Genomic DNA, 15885 nt, shown 5'->3' on the forward strand with positions numbered 1-15885 from the left:
GTTGCATACTTGCCTTCTTACGAATGTCTTCGTCATTTGCACCCAGGGCAGCAAATGCTTTGAAAGCAGCTTGTCTCAGCTCCTGCATAACCTTGACTTCCTGTTCAAGCTGCAATAAGAGCAGCATAGGTATCACACAGCTAATTAACCTTGACCAGAGGCCATATTTTGTAACAATAATTCTTATTGTGGTTCCATTCTCATCCTATTATGTGTCATGCTGACTTGCCGACCCTGGCAATACTGACAGCACAACAGCTTGTGAGCCAATGATGAAAAGTGAAAAGAACAGCTTATGAACGTGATTGTTTAAAGATCTGGGCCCAGGACTGCACAAAATCAAAGCAAAGACTTTAGAAAACAAATATTCACACTTGCTTTGAGATCTAAAGAACACTAAATGAGTTTACACTGATGGAATAGAACTTCAGGACTATGTTATCATTTATTTAAAAAAAAAGAGGCCGAAAGCTCAGCAGTGATATTATGAATTTTGAAGTACAGTCAACTTCTGTTAATTTGACTCTAGTTAATTTGATTTTTCAGTTAATTCAATTTCAACCGGAAGTATAACTTCGTTATATCGAGGTTTGACTGTATCCAGTTTTTTTATAGCACTTCCGCGAAAAACGTATTACAATCAAACCTGGATACATCGAACCCACATAAAACGAATTACTGTATTGTATATATTTAACGGCTATATATATATATATATCATATCATATCATATCATGAGAAGCCAACAAACACTGACACCAAGGATAACATAGGGGAAATTACTTGTGCTTATTAAATGGAATGAAGAAACGATAAATTGATGGGAATTAAAGTGGATGAAAAAACAACTTGCCGCAGGTGGGAACCGAACCCACAACCTTCGCATTTCGCGTGCGATGCTCTACCAATTGAGCTATCGCGGCGCTGTTTCCCCATCCACTTTCCTGGGTATTTATGTGTACTAGTAAGCCCTGGGAGTGTTAGCCAGCGCCACCACTCACAGACCTTGGCGGCGGACATGGAACGCAACCACGCGAGCGCGCGTGTGCCACTGCTCATTCATTTGTGATCTCCTTCCAAAGATGGCCTCTTTGGCACTCATTGCTTAAGGGGGTATAAGCCATTCATTCACTAGAGGAAATTTATCGTCGTCATCATCAACAACTATCATCATCAGCAATGGCTCGAGCTTCGTCATCTTCTTCCACAGTTGGCTCATTTAGTGCTCGTGCCTATGCTCGCGTGTTCGTCGTCTTCTTCCACCGCTGGCTCCATTGCCGCTCATCATCCCAGAACAGAATTTCATTTCTCTTCTGCCATCATAATGGGGAGGCCATATTAAAATTTTTAAATTGTACAGTGGTATGAACCATTGCTTAAGGGGGTATGAGCCATTCATTGCCTTATGTGATGGACGCATTTAATAAGAGAGGTGATACGAGAATGTGTGTGCATACCTATCATTACGATGATTACTGACCAGGACAATATGTATGTTTGTACCTTTGTTCAAAATTCTATGTCACCTCTGTGTCGTGTGTTAAATAGCTTCGCTCGTCATCCACCTTCACAGAGTGGAATGGCTCACTATTTTTTTTTTCGTCTAAATTCTTGGACGATTCAATATTACTTTCTTAAGTTGCGTCGCACTGTATGTTTATCAGTCTTCTCAATGAACAATGTCCCGCTGCTCATTTTTCTTAATCAGGTACATTCATTGTTTGGTGCTAACACAAACATGAGTATATGCCATAATTTTTTTTTCTACTTCTTACCGTTCCGTTTCCATGCCAGTGAACTTGCCACTATCTAGAATACACAAGTTCATAGACCAAAGCTTCATAACATTAACCAGCCAGTGCACGGGGGAGTGTCTCACTGTGCGCTCTTTGCTACTCACTGAACATTGCAGCCCCAACGCTGAAGCAGAAATCTTCCTCGCAGACGTACTTGCGGCACAGGTGAGTAGCACCCGATGGCCATTTGCTGGTTCTAAGTTTCGCAATCTAAACTTCACGCAACTTCTTGTCTGAACATGTGAAGGCTACACCAGGCTCTGTTGCGTACGTTCAGCACTGCAGCACTGACAGTAGCCTACCATGTTGGACTCCCTCACGGGCAGACACTACCTATTTATAGTGCTTTCAGATGTTGTCAAGCAGATACCCGAAGTGGGAAAACGTCCTCACTTAATCAGAACTCCAGTGCAGGTGGGACTTGAAACTTTCGTTTTCAGCTTGCTTCAGCGTTTCCGAAGCAGCCGACGCAGCCGCTGTGTCCACATGATCGCTCATACATCACACTGACGGCAGCACCACTTTTTTTAGTGGCGGAGCTCGCCCCCAATAAAGAACGCCTGTTCACCAGCACATTCGAGATATCAAACACGGTACCCCACCGCATTCTGGCAAATGCTGCTCGAATAAGGTATCTATAAGACACTCGAATAAGGCATCTGGCATAAAGCACGAATAAAACATCTGGCAAGTGCCTTATTCAGGAGTCTGTAGCCAACTGTTTCAGAAAGGCAGGCTTCATAGTGACTGCCAACAAGCTGGAAGAAGCCACAAACGATGGATGTGTGAACAACATGTTTGGTGAGCTTTCTCTCTTCGCAGGAGTTATTCCAGCCGAATTTACTGCAGCTAGCTTTCTGAATGCCGATAACAATGTTCAAGCTATAGCTAATCTCCATGAGAAGGACAGTGTGGCAAGCAACGCGGAAACCCAGGACAAAGGCTGCTCAAGTAGCAATGAAGACCATCCAAAAGAGATGGCAACGTGTCCGTGCACAGCTGCTGAACTAGAATCGGCATTTGATATGATTCATCGTGTCTGCAGTGATATTATAGAAGGCACAAGGCTATCACACCTCGACAGTCTTAACAAGATAGAGATGAGCGTCAACTTCATTTTGTAAAAGAAGATGCAAACCAGGATCAGCAATTTTTTTTTCACGTAAATAAAGTGCACTTGCTTCTTTTTTTACTGAGTCGCATGCAGTAACTTAGTGGTCCTCGGATGCACCAATCAGTAAGCTGCCATTTGCCTCGGGGCCTATTATTTTATTTATCGAATTACCGATACAATGGAATCTCGATAAACGGAAATCACTTAAACGGAACTGCCTCTTATACCCGTGTCACACGGGCAACTCGGATCTCCTTCAAACTTCCTTCCCTTAAAGGACCGCAAGGGAGTTTCACCTCAAAGGAGTTAGCTCCGCGTCACACGGCCTATAAGTGAGCTTTTAAAAGCTGCCGCTGGGGGCCCATTAGGTGCTGCTCACCACGTACGCAGTCATGAAAAACACGTTATATATTGCTAAAAAGTTTTGGTTACTTGTCTTTTCTTACAAAATACAATTATTTATGCATTGCATTTTAAAAATGTCATCTATCTTAAAGACACAAAAAAAAACGAGCATGGTGCAGTCAGGGCAAACGCAGCAGCCATTCCGAGAACGCCCGGTTCGAGAGTCAAATGTAGCTGCTCAACTCAAATATCTTTGTCAGTGCTCAAATACTATATTATATGCAATAAAAACAGTTATAATTGCTGGTAAAAGTGAAATTAATAAAAATGGGGGTGATTTCTTGACTTGAAATTCAAGCACGCTGGGAACAAGAGTACTCCCTTCAGTCTGCAAGGGAGATCTTCCATCTCCTTTCGCTAGGAACTTCCTTAAACTTCCTTTGCTAAAGGACTGCCGTGTGACACGGCGCGCATCTCCCTCGAGATAAAGACGTCCTTGATTGAAGGGAGTTAAAAGGACTTTAGCCCCGTCCGTGTGACAGGGGTGTAAGATGGAGCACCATCATCATGGTTGGTTGGTTTTGTGTTCATGCAATTGCATTCAGCTTTGTCTCTCAGTAAATGGAACTCCTGATACACAGAAACAATTTCCCTGGTCCCATGAGCTTTCGTTTAAAGAGTCCACTGCATATCAAACCTTATTGTGATCCCCTTCAGGTTTGGGTTTGACTGTAGAGGGGTTCAACTACATTGTACTGTATTCTAAGAGAGCCAAACACCAAACTACCAAAATGCAAAACAATACCTTGCAATCCATGACGTCACACTGATGTACTGTCCTTAATGGTGTGAAATTCGAAGATGAAACTGACTTTAATTTTCTCTCTAATGATCAACCCATTACGGCGAAAACAACAAATGTAGTTCTTCAAGAATACTTATTTTGAAACTAATTTAGTGTTTCTCTTCAATGTCCCTTTAATACTTAACTGCTATGACCAATGTTACCGTCGTGGCACCCAGCTGTACAAAAAGCCAATTTCCCAATTTTTGGAAAGAACCCATTAGAAACAGTCATTGCTGAAACACCCAATACAGTAGAACCTCATTGATACAATCCTGTTCCGTACAATTTCCCAGTGCCAGCATTCGTGACTAAGAACACAAAAAAATGACCCAACAGAGTTGCACTTCTTTTTTACCAATTAATAGATTCCCAGAATGCAATCTCTCGGCACCAAAGTTCAGTACTCAGAACTTCGCCAAACCATGATCATATGATGTGTTTTGCAGCCACTAGATCCTCTGTAAACAAGAAAAGGTGCAAGGCACGCACGAGAAAGAGCAGTAGGCACCCACCAAGGAAGCTTCCCTGCACATATGTGGAAATGCAAGCATGCACTCAGTTTCCTCTCCCAGTACCAGCAAATCCTGCAGGTCGCTGCCACGTCACATTCACAGCTATTCTTGTTAACCCTGTTGCAATAAGCATCTTCACCTGTTTCACTGCACATGTGACATAGTGCCGCTGAAAGCATATTACTTTTTTTTCAATAAGCAATAACCCAAATGCGCCACCATTCCCTGCTACAGGCTACTCGAAGCAAGCACTGTGTTTCGCTCTGGCAGCATTGTATTCTGCCATCACCCGCCAGCTCAATTTTGTTTCAGTTTCCCGTAGCCATCTTAAAACACTATGCAATAGGAAAACAACAACATGCGTCTCTGGTTGCTCGAATCCCACCAGCTCAAGGCATGTCAGCGTCTCGTATCACAACGACTCTCACTGATTGGGCACATCAGAACTTGCCACCAAAATTCTCCACCGTGAAGCTGCTGACTCTGGCCGAATTGTAGAGGCGCCAACATAAGCTTGCCGAAGCAGCAAAAACAACAACATGCGTGCCAGGCTGCTCGGGCCCCAGCAGCTTGGCATGCATGGGCCGTCTTGTGCTGCAACAATTCACCCCAAGCTTCACTACGTAGATGTCAACTACAGTCAAGCCTACCACATTTTCTAGTGAAATCGTATGTCTTCCGGGTTGGTATGCTTCTAACATTTCTTACCAAAACGTATGGATTAGGTATTACTGTATGACTGTTCATGTTCTGAATAAAGTAGTATGACAGGAATCAAATTTATTTTTCTACTGTGTGTTTAATTTCCATCATGCTACTAAGTTGCCAAGATCGCAAGCACTACCTTTTTCATTGTCACTGCTGGCACAGGCCCTTTGTACAAGACAACAGCAGAAGGCGGCTGGTACTTGAGCAGCTCAGCCAGCGTGGGGATGAGGTGGTCACTGATGCTGGCAATCCGCTGTAACTCAGTATCAACTTCAGCCAGGTAAGCAAGCGTCTCAGCTCCATGCGCCCTTTCCTCTGGAGTACGTTCCTTCTTGCACATGCGCACCAGTGTAGGCAAAGCCTGCGTAGATGCACCACAATCAAGATTGTACACTTGCACAACTGAAGGAGAGTGCACATAATGCTCCACCAGCAGCTGTGCAGTCTGTAAAAGCCTAAAACTGATGTAATGGTTTGCTTTCAAACATTTGTTGCAATTTCAGTTTTATAGTGTTACAGTGCAGTCCATTTATAATGATACCATATGTAACAATATGTCAGTTATAACGATAAGTCGACATAAGAGTATCAACTTATGCATTAGGGCTACGAGAAAAAAAAAAAACATACAAGGATCAAAATTTTGCCTTTCGGACGGAGTTTTCTGTGCACACTGAGCTCGACATTTGCATTGCCAAGTTCTGCTTAAGGTTCATCCACACCAACGACTGACAGCGGTCGTGCGACCTAGTTGAATGGCCGCAAATGGCTTTTCTCGAAAAGCAACCATTTTAGCCCAGTCACTGGCTGCTAAATTTTTTCAGTCCTCTGACCGCAGTCGCAAAACTGCTGAACCAATCAGATTCACAGGAACAGGAGATCTATATATGCTAATACTTATTTTACATTGCGATGCAATTGTAAGTAGATGGCAAATGGCCAGTCACACTCGCTGGTGCGAGGATGGGTCGCCTTCAAGATCAAAAAATGAAATCTTCCTTACCTCAGTAAGGAAGCGTTCAATGCTGTTAGGCCACCTTATGTCACTCTGAAAGCTTCCTTACTGAGGGGCCCTCGGTGAAGGGTTCCTTGGTGCTTCCTCAGCGTAAGGTTGCTCCGTAGCTACGTTCATGCGTCCTTACGCTGCTCCTGGCCCTGAACAAGGGCTTCACCTCAGTGCTGGTGCACGTGATGTTTGCTTGTGCATGCACGCTGTCGCCCGCCTGCGGAGAAGCGTGAGCACGATCATTGCGCACAATGCCAGGAGTCGGCGTTCGTTTCAGTCGCACGTTCGGCATGAGTGGCGTCTCTCAATGCCGGCATGCTAGTGTTGCTGGAACATATCCAGTTTTATCTGTTATCTGAAACTAGGCTTTTTACGCAGTCAAAAATTTCATTGCAGTTGGTTTTTAAGCCGCTGGTGTGAATGAGCCATTAAACGAATCATGCCTATTCTTATTATAACTAATTATGCAAGTCCATTTGTATTCATAAATAAACACTGCACATTTACCTATAGAAAATATATTTTTGTTACTTCATGGTCCCTAAAACAATTGAGGTAATTTTTTTTTGAAATAGGCCTGTCTGAAGATTTTAAACAGGGTGTCTACTAAGATGACATTTCTAAATTCCCTGAGTTTTCCAGGTTTTCCCTGAGTGCCTTTGCAATATTCTGCAAGTGACACAGAACTTTGTTTTATGTCAAGACGGGCTGACACAATGTCACCCGATGCTGTCACTCTCTAGTAAGCATGCTAAAAAATTTTTTAAATGACTCAATCCAGTTTGAATAGTAAGGAGTAGTGTTTATTCCCTTAAAAAATAAAACAGAAGAGAGGGGTTAGTAAAATACACAGCAAAGGAGGAGGAGGAATAAACTTTATTTGTGCACAGCAGATTTGAGACCTAGGCCTCTACCTAAATGACGGCCTCGAGCCCTTGGGCCCTGGCGGCATCTTCGGCCTGCTGGATTGCCTCGAGTTGGTCTTCCGGTGCACAGCTGAGCAACGCGGTCTCCCACTGCTTTCTGGTCTTAACAGCAAATCAAATATCTTTTTAAAAGAAATATGCATACAGAGCATACAGAAGCAAATATTTTCGAATATGAGCTATTTCTAACAACAGGCCCAAACTTTGTCACAAGATTCTCTCTCAGCAGCTGGAAAGTCAACCTCAACTGTCCTGACATACTGTCAGCCCTCACACAACACCTCGGTGTTGCGTTCCACTGCTTTGATGAGTTTATTTTGGTTTAGATGGGGGACATCTGCATCTCAGCATCAGCCAACACTTTGCTTTTAGAGCTCAAGCTCCTTCAAAGAAGTGGCACCACACTTCCTTTCTAGTTCATTCCTCAGTGTGTCGGTCCTTTCTGTTCTCCTCCTCCTTCCGCCATGTATTTGCCCCACAGACCATTTGAAGCATCCTCTTGGTAAGTTGTACAGTCAACATCCGCTTTTTCGGACTCCCTAGGAGTCTCAAAAACGTCAGAAAAATCGGGCAGTTCGAAAAAAATGAATGCATGTCTTTTACTGCTTTTAAAGGCTCAAATAGCCACAGGCACATCCGAAAAAGCTCTGAAGGCCTGCTAGTACACTTATTAGGCATATTGATGCTTGTACTGGGACAGGATATGGGAGGTGCACGCGTGCATAATTAAGGAATACATACTGGGTCCCATGACAATTGCCCCTTCTCACACTTGTTAAGCTTCACTGTAATACTTCGCATATACTTCACCTCGTAATACTGCTGTATTGAAGCGAAGCTACTTTAGAAAACAAGCATAATTTAACACGTGCTTTTTCCGAGCTTTGAAGCCATTGGCGAGGGTTACAAAGGCTGAGTCGGCGCCATTGCTAACAGCAGCGAATTGCTAACAGTACCGAATTGCTAACAGTAGCAAACGTCGAAGTAGCTAGGCCTAGGGTTGACGCAGCGGTGGCTACAGCTGCCAGGGGATCTGCGTGCGAGAGCGCCGGTTTGAGACGGCAAGATAATCAAAATGGTGGCGGTGCTGGCTTTGATTAATGCCGCATGAGACCTGCGAAAAAGTCAAGAAAATCAGACGGTGAAGGGTTCTTGCATCCAAAACTTCGTAAGTTCTTATGCATTTACTCTATAGGGCACATGGTGGTGCCGCAAAGCCGTATTATCGGGCATGTCCCAAAAATTGGGTATCCTGAAAATCGGCCGTTGACTGTACACTGGCACCTCCTCCAGCAGACGACATGGCGCCAGCGACGATTTGTTCCGATTCCACTCTGTTAATCAAGCCAGCATTAAAGCAACTTTTGTTCCTTTTCAATAAAATTATAGATAATTTTCCCTGATAGAAGCCCGAATTCCTTAAGTTTTCCGAGTATTTCCAGACTATTAAAAATCCCTGAGAATTCCCGGTTTTCCCGGTTCGTAGACACCCTGTTAAATGTGCAATAAAACAATTCAACCCTGGGAGGCTGCATTTGGCAAATAACTTCTCTCAAAAGGTTAACAACCAATTAAGGTGGTAGGCCACATTCAAAAGTCAACTTTCTTTTCCCCAACAATGATTTTTGTTTTTTGCATTTTATGTATGGCCAAAAATTGAGCAACACGTAAAAAAATTGTCTCCCTATCATCCCTAAGAACTGAGGTGAAACAGCGCGAAAAAGACGAGGACACAAGGAAACAAATACCACAGACAAGCGCTGTGAATCAACTAGCCCTCATCAAAATCTTACTAATGTAAATATCATCATTAGTTTGGGAGTTGCAGCAAGTTTTTCAACCCATGCCTTCGTATTGCGAAACTGAAAATCAGAACTACAGTGAACTCTCGTTAAGACGAGCTTGGTTAAGGCGAATTCTCGCATATAACGAACAACATGGGAACGTTTCTTTGGTTTTCCATACCCTAAATGCAAAAGAAATCCTCTTAAGATGAACCGCATCAGACATGCTCTTCAGTGAAGATGAACATTTTGAGTGATCGCCACCACTATTGATCCTGGAGGCTAGGGCGCCTCAATATGGCACTCCCGGGGGCGTGTGCACCAAGGCACCCTACTGGAGGCCTGCGGCACGCATCACCCGTGGACAGAGGCGAAAACAAGAGGAGGAAACAAAAACAGTCATGTTTCACTTCGCAAAATCGGGTCACGTGCAAGCGCATGGGTGCTATAGCGCATACGAAGCTATCAGCCCTCAGTGTGCCTAGACTGTCCACATCGCAGATCGTATTCAAAACACGGCTCACAAGGCCGCGACATATGCAGCAGCTGCTGGCTATAGAATGCCCCCTTGTAAACATTCGCCTACTAACTAAGTTAACAAGCATGGTGTCAGCACACACAGGCAAACATGAACAGATCACGCTCGATGACCCCTAGACGCTCGCTGTCAAAACGCCGGCGTGAAGAATCGCAGCAGCAGCAGCAGCAGCGGGCGAAGTTACCTTCGCTCCGTCTACCGCTTCAACACAAACTGAGCGGCGAGAACACAGCGCATGCAAAGCTACGAGCCATCAGGCCACCTAGACTGTGCTCCAAACGCATATTGTGTTCAAGATAAAGCCTGTGTGACCACACACGGCCGAAGTAACACACCCCTCTCCCTCACCTCCCCGGTGCCATGCGTGTGACGGAACACAGCACGCTCCACCCCCCTCCTCTTCTTTTGCGCATGTGAGATTGAGCCGCCATCGTCAGCTCACCGTCGCACTTTCACTTGCACATGCAGCGTTTGGCGTGCAAGGACGATGTTATGACAAGACGAACCCAGTATGTCTGTACTGCAAACGAAACTTGTAGCAACTGCCAGAGGAGGTCAACTCAGAACACCTGCGCTTACCTTCCTCCTCTGCGACACTTTGCCTCGTTTCTCCTTTCCCCCCTTTGCTCGACGTCACCTAGACTTTCCTATAGGTTGCGATGCTTTGCCACGCGCTTAGCACGCTCCTTAATACTTTCCCTAGCTCGGAGCCTGCACCGATAACCTGTGCAGCGACAGATGCCTCCTTTAACTCCCCAGTGAACTTTTTCCTACAGCACAAAAGCACAAAATGATTTTTAAGGTCATTAGGCGAGATTACATCGTCCATGGCTACTCGCCAGCAATGGGCGCGTAGCCATGGCTACTCGCCATGGCTACGCGCCGGCTACTCACTGCATGCGGGGAGGCACCCGCATGCAGTGATTCTGTCTCAAATTCTTTGCCTCAATATACTGCTCGTGCCTTCGTCGTCTTCTTCCACAGCTGGCTCTGATGCCGCTCATCATGCCAGCATTCCAATACTGCCCGTCCCTCTGCGAAGGCGCCGACAGCACTGGCCCACTACCAGTCAGTGCAGCGATTTCGGTCTCAGAATCTTTATATTGCGAAATGAAAACACGAATGTAAAAGAACGAATGTATAACATGAACATAGATGTATCAAAATGAATGTGTGTGCGTACCTTTCCTCACGATAACCACCAATTAAGAAAATGTGTTTGTACCTTTGTTCAAAATTCTGCGTCACCTCTTTGTGGTGTGCTACACAGCTTCACTGATCAACCATCTTCACAGAGTTGAATGGCTCATGATTTTTTTCTCACTTTGCTTAGCTTTCTGAACATTACTTTTTTAATATTTATCACACTGCATTTATCCTATTTCACTTTACTCAATTCAGCAATTCATTAGTTACTTATCACTGCTGGCACGACCAGCACTTCTACCGCATTTTATGACAAAAATTAACTGCCAATAAATAAAATGAACCCTTTCCTGCACTTTCATAGTTGAATAAGCTAAATAAGACATACTTATTCAGGAAGAAAAAGTCGTTTAAGTCCTGTTAAAATCATGGCTTCCAACTCAAAAAAAAAATTTTTTTGTGGCCTACCAACTTAAGCACCGAAGTAAAAATGCATACCTTGAACACAATCCGAGGGTCTTCAGAGTGTACTGCCCCTGCTCTGCTCAGAAAGGTCATACTGAGGAGCAAGAAAGAAATTGGAACTTTTAGCACAGTGCATATGCATCTCCATGTGGCATGTTTCAACAAAAGTAACGAAAAAAAAAACCAATAAACATCCAACTAACCATTTTGCTGCTGCAAGTTGCATTTCTGTGGGCTTGTCTCTGGCCATCAGGGTCACCAAGATGTCAGGAACAGTCCTGCCGCCATAGCTTGCTGTAACGACATGCACAGGCATGTAATATGTAGAAACAAAATAAGCATACATGCGCTGTGTTGAAGCTTATTATACAAAGCATAAAGCTGTGAAAGTAATAGTGTATCACAGCATCCTACTCAAACATTTTTCCAACAGACATGCTACCAACAAATGTAATCAAACTAGCAGTGGGACAGCTTAACTACAATTTTTATTTGTCCGGGTAGGTAAACTCTTGCTGAATAATGAATAGGGGCCCATATTTTGTAACCATTCATTTTCCGTTCTTTTCACCCTTTGATAATTTGCTTGGATGGCAGTGCCCAGATCAACCACTCAACATGACGGATGATAAGACTAATGTAAATTAAAGGGATTGTTCAAAGGGATTAAAGGGATCTTTCATTGCTGTCTTGTGACATGGGAATAAAAATATTTATTAGATACAATATCAAAGTACAAAAGTAAGCCTGCCGAAGCCAAATAAGGGGTTGAATGACAACGACACACCCGCAAGATGAGAATAGGCTGAAGGGCCTTGAAGCAGGTTCCAAGAAACACATGCCTGGCATTCAACGGTACCCCTTCACAAATATCCAACAAAAGCTTTCAGAATACAGCATGTATAATTGGAACAATCAGCAAACAATTATTGAACCCACCATGACTTGTGACTTTCCCCTCCTCTTTGTAGTCACTACTGCACTAGAAACGGTGCCATTGTGCTAGTATGAAGTAGTACCTGTAATCCACCCACCGTCGCACTGAGCTTTGCAATCAGTGCCGTGGTATCATTCATGGCCACCAGAAGGCACCACTGTCTTACTGGCAATTACCGTATTTTCCGGTCTTTAAGTCGCACCTTAGTATAAGTCGCACCCCCCTCAAAATGGCAGTATTTCCGAAAAAAAAAAAAAACATATATAAGTCGCACCGGTGTATAAGATGCACCGGTGTCTAGACAGAACTAATTTTTCAAAAATGGTTTATTGATACACACAGATGGCATGTACTTACATATGGCGTTTAGGCAAAACCATCAAAGCCTTCTTACTCCGAGTCGCTAACAAATAATTCAACAACTTCAAGTGGGAGTTCCGCCGGCACCTCACTGTCGTCCTCAAACTCGCTGATGTTTTCTTCGCCAACATCGTCACCACTCGCAAACGGGATCAGTCCGGTCTTTGAGAACTCAGCTACAACTGTTTTTGTAGAAATGGAGTTCCAAGTGTCGGAGACCCATTTGGTCACCTCTCCAAACATCGCACGTCTCATGCGTCCTGTGTATTTGTAAAATTGTGGTCACCCTCGGACATCCACGACTCCCGGAAGCGTCGCAGCTTTGCTTTCTAACTGCGGTTCACAGAAATGTCCAGCGGCTGCAGCATCTTCATCATGCCGCCTGGTATCACCACTCGGACACAGTTCTCCGCACTAATCTTCTTTATGGAATCCGTGATGTGCGCCCGCATAGCGTCCATCACAAGCATTCCCTTCTTAACGTGAAAAAACCCGTCAGGTCGACGCAAAAAACATTGGTCGAGCCACAGACTCATCATATGTTCATCGATCCATCCTTTGGCACTGGCCTGTACCACCATAGCGGGAGGAAAGCAGTCTTTTGGTAGAGTCTTCCGCTTGAAAATTAACAGGGGAGGCAGCTTCGTACCATCCATGCAGTAGGGGAGAACAACAGTGAAGTGCGATTTTTCATGGCCAGTTGTCCTCTCCGTTATAGTTTTTTCTTAGAAAGGGGAACTTTCTCGGCGACGCTCCTCTCAAGGGGAATATCAAACATAAGCGGAACTTCGTCCATGTTTACGATGTGGCTCGCGTAATGTGCGTATATGTCCTTGGTCAGAACTTCTTTGACAAATGCACTGAAGTTTTCCAGTTGTTCATAAAGGTCGTCAGGGATTCTGGAACATCGTTGTTCGTGCTCGCATCACCAACTTATTACGCCGCATAAAGCGAAAACACCACGACGGATCGCTCGTAAATCCAACAGTATTCATCTCTGTTCCAAAGGTCTTCGGCTTGAGATGTAGCTGCACTGTAGACAGCCCCCTGCCTTCGGGTCATTGCTCGAGTACCCCCGCACGCAGACGATCCTCGAACTCCTGCAAGTAGCTTTCTTGCCACGGTTGGCTTTCTTAGTCGGTTTCATTGTCTGGAGCATGCTGGTGGCATTGCGCCAGTCGCATATAATTTTCTCACTAAGCTCAAACTGCCTTCCTGCAGCCTGGTTTCCATGTTCTTGTGCAAATGCAATTGCACGCAGCTTGAATTTCGCATCGCAACTTTTCGCCTTGCAGGTGGCGTCATGGCTAGCGAGAAAAATGACACGACAGATGCTACACATGTGAAGCACTCCGCAAGGATTAGTGCAATGAACGTGTCATGGCATTTCATTTTTGCAAGCCAATTTGCTGTTACTTTCAATTTCTTATGACATGTAGATACTGTGCGTGGCAGAAGGTGGCGCGTGGTAGTGGCACGTGATCATTGTCATATTTGTGACTAGGAAAAGCGGAAAATTGTTTGGTTTAACATCCTGAAGCGACATATGGGCTATGAGGGACACCGAAGCAGTGGGCTTCGGATTCATTTAGACCAGAGAGCTGTGTCTCTTAAAGTGCGCGAACATCGCGAAGCACAGAGGCACCTTTTCGAGCGCGGACCATGCACGGCCGCCACGAACCGGATTCATTCCATAGATAAGTCGCACCAGCATAAAAGATGTACCGACGAAAATTTCAGAAAAGAACAGCGAGTTATACACCGAAAAAGACGGTACATCTCTTGATTATGCTTCATCATGCTTACCTGCCATTTATTTTTGGCTCATTTTGAATTAAACAAAACAGCTACTGTCACTAAACATGATGAGCACACCATATTTCTAACAAAGCTTTGCTTTACTCAACCGCAAGTGAAAGCAGCCCAGGGAAGCATGTATAAAATTTCCTGTTAATACCGCCGAACCTGTTTATAATGAACTCGATAGTTCCATGAAAAGTGGTCATTGTATCAGTTGTTTGTTATATCTGAACTTTCAATACAAAACCTGTAAATATTAAAGGTAGTGAAGCTAGAATTGGCACTTATTATTGGACCACTCTGGTCCGAAAATCCCATTTTTAGTTTCTTCCTTTGTTCCTGGCACTTTCCCGCATCTAGCTGCAAGTTTCCAATAAAAATATTATCTAAAGAACAAAATGGGGCGTCGTAGCTCTTTCAAAATGACGCCCAGCCGGTTCCGATTACTTGCCATTTCAATAGTACAAGTGCAGCCACAGCAATTATTTCTTCAATAGCTAGTGATATATTTTACTATCAGCAGGACCCGAATGGATTCTCCATACAAGAGCGAAGCATTCTAGTTGGCTGGAAGCAGAAACTATTGCGGCATGCCAGCATTATGCGAAGGCCCTACTGTTATGGCTGCAGCATTATGCACGTGAGCGCTGTGATCCGCAAAGATACCTTTTCTAAGTCGCTTCAGCTGAAAAAGTATTAAGTTCGAAAGGTGAAATGCCATCGTGAACCATTATCACACACAACAAAAACGAAGCGTCAACAAACCGTGATTTCAAGGTAACTGCGTAGCAATGCTTGACTGCCATTTTCCATGTCAGCAGCGCGCCGTGTTGCGTTCCCACCAACTCGGGCCATGTGAATATCAATAGCAACAATAAGGTAGCAATACATGAGCAGCTCATCATCATCATCAGCCTGTTTTATGTCCACTGCAAGACGAAGGCCTCTCCTTAGTGTCCTGCGCCAACCGATTCCAACTAGCACCCGCGAATTTCCTAATTTCATCGCTCTACCTAGTCTTCTGCCATCCTCGACTGCATTTCCCTTCTCTTGGTACCCATTCTTTAACCCTAATGGTCCAACGGTTATCTAACAGCCACATTACATGACCCGCCCAGCTCCATTTTTTTTCTCTTGATGTCAATTAGTATACTGTCTATCTCTCTAATCCAAACCTGCTCTTTCTGTCTCTCAACGTTATGCCTAGCAATGTTCATTCCTGCACTCTTTGCGCGGTGCTTAACTTGTTCTCAAGCTTCTTTGTCAGTCTCCAAGTCTCTGCCCTATATGTCAGCACTGGTAAAATGCACAGATTGTACACCTTCCTTTTCAATGATAATGGTAAGCTTCCAGTCAGGAGCTGACAATATTTGCCGTATGCAATCCAACCCATTTTTATTCTTCTATGTATTTCCTTCTCATGATCAGGGTTCCCTGTGATTACTTGACCTAGGTAAGCGTACTCCTTCACAGACTCTAGAGGCTGACTGTCGATCCTGAACTCTTGTGCCATTGCCCGGCTATTCATCCTTATCTTTGTCTTCTGCATATTAATCTTAAGCCCCACTCTTACTCTCTCTCTGTTAAGGTCCTCAATAATT

At 44.3% G+C, this 15885-nt stretch overlaps 1 protein-coding gene across 9 annotated transcripts in view; it reads right to left on the bottom strand.

Annotated features, from left to right (window-relative positions):
- Positions 1-15885, bottom strand: part of LOC126545917 (armadillo repeat-containing protein 8-like) — an 88714-nt gene that overhangs the window by 50336 nt on the left and 22493 nt on the right. For all 9 annotated transcript variants that reach the window (XR_011892474.1, XR_011892478.1, XR_011892481.1 and 6 more), the window contains 4 exons: positions 11391-11481; positions 11221-11281; positions 5459-5683; positions 14-109 (listed from right to left, as the gene is read on the bottom strand). Coding sequence is in view for 4 of the 9 variants with exons in the window: in XM_055061370.2 (XP_054917345.1) it covers positions 14-109; positions 5459-5683; positions 11221-11281; positions 11391-11481 (473 nt within the window). In the remaining 5 variants the exon portion in view is untranslated. The remainder of the gene's footprint in view (positions 1-13; positions 110-5458; positions 5684-11220; positions 11282-11390; positions 11482-15885) is intronic.

This window comes from Dermacentor andersoni, chromosome 1 (assembly GCF_023375885.2).
Source record: "Dermacentor andersoni chromosome 1, qqDerAnde1_hic_scaffold, whole genome shotgun sequence".
Taxonomy (NCBI): domain Eukaryota; kingdom Metazoa; phylum Arthropoda; class Arachnida; order Ixodida; family Ixodidae; genus Dermacentor; species Dermacentor andersoni.